At 34.1% G+C, this 6,620-nt stretch overlaps 1 protein-coding gene across 1 annotated transcript; it reads left to right on the top strand.

Annotated features, from left to right (window-relative positions):
* Window positions 1-2,027: 2,027 nt before the first annotated feature.
* LOC139863490 (1-acyl-sn-glycerol-3-phosphate acyltransferase PLS1-like) lies at window positions 2,028-4,850 on the top strand. The gene is made up of 11 exons (XM_071852119.1): window positions 2,028-2,323; window positions 2,402-2,524; window positions 2,682-2,721; window positions 2,856-2,929; window positions 2,999-3,058; window positions 3,143-3,220; window positions 3,491-3,649; window positions 3,751-3,876; window positions 3,976-4,068; window positions 4,400-4,486; window positions 4,626-4,850. The coding sequence occupies exons 1-11, from the start codon at window positions 2,246-2,248 to the stop codon at window positions 4,848-4,850; spliced, it is 1,143 nt and encodes a 380-aa protein (XP_071708220.1). The 5' UTR covers window positions 2,028-2,245.
* Window positions 4,851-6,620: the final 1,770 nt, after the last annotated feature.

Here is a 6,620-nt window from a genome sequence, read left to right as displayed (position 1 = left end):
AATGAAGTTAGTGAGATTTTCTAAAACTGTGTGCAAAAAGTAAGTGGACACTTGTAATGGAACGGAGGTAGTATTACTTTTGAAAGGTTACGACTGTTGGGACACAGGTCCCTCAACTCAGAGTCACCAATATGAAATGAAAATACTTGCAAAATAAAAACTAATGAAAAGTGTAAGACAGTTGCAAAGAAAGCTAAATGGCTACATTGTTGCCTCTCTCTCTTCTTTTATTAATATCAACAAATGACTAAACATATAGCAAATGACACACACACGTAAGCATAAAAGTAGCACACTACAACCCCCATTAACCTTAATACTCGGTCAACACTACCGACTCAAACTATCCTATATCTATTATCTATTAACTAATAATTATTTTAAACTAAAACAAATAGATAAACTCACTAAACATAACATATATTAAATCAAACTTTAGTCTAAACTGATTAATCCAATAACGACTTACAACCAAATAAATCCAAACAATATATATCACATAACAGTTAGTTATAATCATCTAATCATTCTGTCACTGTATTTTTTTTTTCTTTCGAGCTGTAAGCTTGGTGAATCCAGAATCGTTCTCTGTGAACCTGGAGCAGGTCATAGGTTACAGAAGTTGCAGCCAGTGGCGAAAATACTAAGAGACAGGCGGGGGCAGACCCCCAGTGGATTTGCAATTTTCAGTATAAAAATTTTAGCTTTTTCGATTTTGCTCCAGTGAAAATAATATTTGCGCCAAAGACTATATTTTGCCCCCAAGGCCCAAAAAAGACTCCATATTTTGCCCCCAAGGTCCAAACCTTCGAATTTTGCCCAAAAACTTTCAACTTTTGCCAAGAACCTTCATATTTTGCCCAAAAACCTCCATATTTTGCCAAAAACTTCCATATTTTACCCAAAAAAATTGCTACGTTTTTAAAAAAAAATTCGCCCCGGGTGAAAAAAATTTCTTTTTTCGCCACTGGTTGCAGCTCAGTTTTTCTAGGTTGGTTCCTACGAATCCTCTAATAACTGTAACAACAATAACAGTTAAACTGTAATCACATAATTGATGAAACAAATACCATTACGTCTCATCTGTTAGAATTTTAAAATATTTATGGTTTAATGGCAGTGATGACGTGAGTTTTGCACTGAAAGACATCAATGAGACCAAATACATGTGACATGGAAAGCAATATGTGTTGTATTGGCGAAATGGCGACTGCATTCGACGAGTTAAGATTATACTGTTAAATTATATTCACACCTACAATTATTGAGGACATTTTTTTACTATGTTTTTTTTTTTTTTTTTTTTTTTTTTGGGACAGCGATTGGGATCACTCGAGGGGGACTAAACCACCCGTTGCGATCATATCCCGTTTCGACTATGCCGATGCAGCGATAATAACCCCGCCTCCATCGCTGCCCGGGAGGAAACTTTGACACCGATCTAAGGGCACGACCAAGTAAAACCCCCTTCCCTTTACCCCAAACGTATGGGAAAGGCTACTAGAGGCTACTAGTTATCTTTGATTTTTCTTTGTACCCTAATCATTTGGTAACTCAATCTATTGATATGGATTATTTTTGGACAAGCATTCGGTTGAACTTGCTAACAATGTCCGAGTTCATATCTGGTTCTTTATATCAATATTTTAAATTATTACAATACTGTATATTTCTGGGATTAAAGTGGTGTTTTGGTCAAAACTGTTAATGTGTTTATACCTTATGTTTGTTGCATAATTTTAGTTATGATACATTGTTGCCATACTATGTTTTTCAATGCCTATCTCTTTACACGTACGTACCTATAATATCTGTATTGTCAAGATATCTGCTAACGATCAACACGATTTTTGAAAAAGGTTTTGGTTATCAGGCCAAATGCCAATTCTTTTCCTGTCTCCCTTATCCATATATCAAAATAAATCTTCCCAATAATAAAATTCTTAATTAATATAATCAAAATAATTTGACACGATCTCTTATCGTCGATAACTAGAAAATAATAATAAAGTTGATACAAACAAAATTCATATAATAACAAAGAGAAAGAAATTTACATGATAAGTTAGAAGCAAATAACGAGAAATTCGGCTGATCATCCATTCGTCATATTCCAATTCTTCCCCATCCACCTTTTTTTTAGTTTCAATTTCAAACTGAATTCCCTTTTCTTTACCCAAACAGTCTCCTCTCATTCAATTCAAATCCTTTTTTTTTCTCATAAAAAATCAAAATCAAATAGCAAATGGCAATTGCAGCAGTGGTTGTTCTTCCAATTGGTTTACTCTTCCTTTTATCCGGTCTCATCATCAATTTTCTTCAGGTATGCATCCCACATTCATTCATTCATTCATTCATATATGTTGGTTTCGGTTTACGATTACGATAATCTACTTTTCAGGCCTTTTTCTTTGTACTTGTTCGTCCATGTTCCAAAAAAATGTACAGGACCATCAATGCTCATCTTGCAGAACTGTTGTGGTTGGAACTCGTTTGGCTTTTCGACTGGTGGGCACACATTAAGGTATATATATATGTATAAATTGTATATAAAATAAACATGGATTTATACTCCCTCTGTCCCAAAAAGAATGTCCAAATTTTTGTTAATAGGTTTATTGGGACGGAGGGAGTAACAATTAAAGATATTTTTTGGTGGTGATCGGTTTCAAATTTTTCAGGTTGACTTATATATAGATTCCGAAACACTCGAATTAATGGGTGAGAGCTATCCTTAGCCCGTTTTGCGGTATTATATACACCTATTTTACATAGGTCATCTAGTTACAGTCTTGTATTCTTACGAAGCCTTGAGCACGTTCGGTATTTTGATCTTATTTTTGTTATATTTTCAGGTAAAGAACATGCACTAGTTATTTGCAACCATAAAAGTGACATAGACTGGCTCATTGGATGGGTCTTGGCTCAGGTAGGTTTTAACATTAAAACATGCTTTAACACAAACTTGTTTTGTTTTAATGAAATTTTATGCTGGCAGCGTTCGGGTTGTCTAGGTAGCACTCTTGCTTTGATTAAAAAATCACTGAAGTTTCTTCCAGTGAGTACTTAAATTACCTTTTACGAAAAAAAGAAAAAAAACGATTAATTATATGAGAGTATGCGTAAATACGCGCTTATGCAGGTTATTGGCTGGTCAATGTGGTTTAGTGAGTATATATATTTGGAAAGACGCTGGTCCAAAGATGAGAACACATTGAAGGTAAGATTCTAAGAATACATAATTACACAGATGGTCCCTGTAGTTTGTTCAAATTTGTGGATATAGTCCCTAAACTTTTTCCGTTGGTAGTCCTCGTGGTTTGCAAATTTTTGTGTAGATAGTCTCTCTGTAAAAAATTTGTTAAATTTCTCCGTTAGGTCCAGTCATGTGCAAAGCACATGGGGGTACTTTCGTCAAATGAAGAAAAAAGATGAAAATACCCAATGCCTTGATATCGTGAACATTTAATCTTTTGTTTCGAGGATGCAGGCAGGATTCGAAAACTTAAGAGATTTCCCGAAGCCTTTTTGGTTAGCTGTTTTTGTAGAAGGGACCCGCTTTACGAACGCAAAGCTTATTGCTGCTCAAGAATACGCTATTGAAAATAAGTTACCTATTCCTAGAAACGTTTTGATTCCTCGAACAAAGGTTTAACATCTTTTTATTTAAAATGATATGATATGTCACAATTTATGGATCTCGAAAGTTAACATTCAAAATCTTTGTGCATGTTTTGTACTATCTTTCAGGGTTTTGTTGCTGCGGTTAGTCACTTGCGTTCGTTTGTTCCAGCAATCTACAACTGTACGGTGGCTATTCCTAAAGATGAACCGTTGCCTACGATATTAAGAATGTTTAGAGGACAATCTTCAACTGTAAACCCATCTTTTTTTTTAAACATATTCATAACTAACTTTTCTTTATCTTATATGAATATGAATGGTTAAAAGAACTTTGAACACTGTTTCTTATAGGTACATGTGCATATCAAGAGACACCTGATCTCTGAATTGCCTGAAAACGACAGTGAAATTAAACAATGGTGTAATGACATATTCATCGAAAAGGTAGGAAGATGTGCAAGTTGGGCGGGTTGGGTTTAGGGTCAAATTGGGTTGGGTTGACTCAAAACACTTATGTCTAAAATATGTAGATGTGTTGTAAATGAGTAGTGTTACATCAAATTATACAAGTTATACTAATAAAGAATTTGGGTAATCGATCAATCTATAACATGATTTGAGAGGTTTAAGCCTTGAAAAGTCTCGTTGGTTGAATTTCAAACTGTTTGACCCGTGGACAATTTTTTCTTTATGTGATCAGATACTCAAATTGACACATTCATATGTGGATTAATCAAAAGTTTCTTATAAATAACCTGCTCTGGAGTTTTTTCAGGATGCTTCATTGGAGTTGCATAAATTCGATAACTCGTTTGAAAAAGTCCAATGTCACGGCATTGGTAGACCGAAGAAATCCTTATTTGTAAGCCATGTGTATACAAATTTATACAACAATTTCTTTCATTTTTTTGCTATTTTCCCTTTTAATTACGGAGTAATGTTTATTATGATTATGATTATGATTATGATTATGATTATGATTATGATGATGATATGAACAGGTGGTTATAGTTTGGTCATGTTTTATACTCTTCGGGGCGATTAAATTCTTCGAATGGTGTTCATTCTCTTGGGGAACAATAGCATTTTGTTCAATAATAGTGTTGCTTGTTGTGATCTTGATGCAAATCCTCATTCTGTTTTCTCAATCAGAACAATCGAATCCTCCCCAATCGTCGACGGTTAATAATAATGAAGATGTGCTGAATCAGAAACTTATTCCGTGATCAAACCGATTTGATCAGAAGTTTTGACATACAATTCCCTCCTTATTATTGTGTACAGAGTTTGACTTTTGTACAGGAACCTTAAACGAGTTTTTTTAGATGCAGTTTGGAAATGACCGTTTGGTTATTCAATTACTTTTAGAGACAGTATACACAAATGTTGTATGACTATTCGTTACGTTAATGAGTGTGGGTTGGTGGTGTGAGTTTCTTTTGGGTGATGCGGCAGTGTGGGTTCAAAAATGTAAAGTTATTTTGGTGTGAGTTTGAGTGTTAATTGTGAGTGTTGTGATGATGTAGCAAAATATGATTATAGGTTGAGTAAAAATGGGATAAAAATAATTAAATTAAAATAGTAAAAAATAACTAATAAAGAGCAAGCAAAGTACATTAATACTCTCTTGGAAAACTAAGGCACGCTCAATCTACACTAAAAAGCAAAGCCCCATAACACCAAAATGGGAGCGTGGCTTATTGCCACCTTGAATCCCATGCCTAAAACTCCCGACCGTAAGGCCGTAACAATCCGTCTAATTGAATAACTGAGTAAACCCTCTAAAATAGAAATTGATGTGGTCACACAAAAGTTGTCAGTTAATTACATTTTTTAAGTGAAACGTACACATCCAATAACGGAAACTTACATAAATGCCCCATAAAAAAACGTCTTTAATAAAAGATACAATAAAGAACCTCGTGAGACTCGTACCCAGAAAGCGGCGAATAAACAAACTATATATAACCGAGCCCCAACTACCCTAAATCAAACCAAATCCGAACAAAATGGCACTAACCAACCTACAACACCAACAAAACATACACAAAAGCGTCATACCACAAGCGTATAACAAACGCTACAATAAACACAACAATATAACAAACTTGTGTGTCCACTTTTAGCATTATTTTACCTTTAATAATCTCTTGACGGGGGTCTTTACGACTTTACCCAAATGATTTTCAATCTTAAACGCGAGTGCGTTAGAGGAGTCGTCCCCAATCAAAGTGCCCGATGTGGGGGGAGTAAAACACGATCCACCAAGTTTTGGATGGAGCCATTATATGATGAAGCTATACCCACACCTAACGAACCGTCCTTGTTGTTGTCAAAAGAATCCATAAATAAATTTTGAATAGTATCGCCATAACTTAAATCTTCATCGAAACACGATCTTTAAATGTTTTATTACATTATTGATATAGTAAAACACGATCCACCAAGTTTTACTTGGTGGAGTAAAACACGATCCACCAAGTTTTGGATGGAGCCATTATATGATGAAGCTATACCGACACCTAACGAACCGTCCTTATTGTTGTTAAAAGAACCCATAAATAAATTTTGAATAGTATCGCCATAACTTAAATCTTCATCGAAACACGATCTTTAAATGTTTTATAACATTATTGATACAGTGATATATAATACTAATAATTGTGGAGACTTTTTGATCGTTTAAGGGGGTAATAACTATCGATTTAATTGCGACTTAAGTTGTTGTCGTATTAAGTCGGATTGGCTGTTATTTTAAGATTTTACAAATGTGATATATAATATAATTTTTTCACATTATTAGTGATCCTCACTCCCAATGGCCACTTTAACCCATTTTTCAAAAAAAAAAAAAAATATTCAACAAATAACTCTCTCAATGGTCATTTTAACCCATTTTTTTCCGAATATAATATTCAACAAGTTAACTTTCAAAGTCAAAATTGTCTTTTAACCACCCAAAACATCTTAAGAAGAATTTTTTTTTTTTTTTTTTT

Source organism: Rutidosis leptorrhynchoides, chromosome 8 (assembly GCF_046630445.1).
Source record: "Rutidosis leptorrhynchoides isolate AG116_Rl617_1_P2 chromosome 8, CSIRO_AGI_Rlap_v1, whole genome shotgun sequence".
NCBI classification, from domain to species: domain Eukaryota; kingdom Viridiplantae; phylum Streptophyta; class Magnoliopsida; order Asterales; family Asteraceae; genus Rutidosis; species Rutidosis leptorrhynchoides.
The sequence above is the reverse complement of the archived record's forward strand: the minus strand, read 5'-3'. Positions and strand labels throughout refer to the sequence as shown.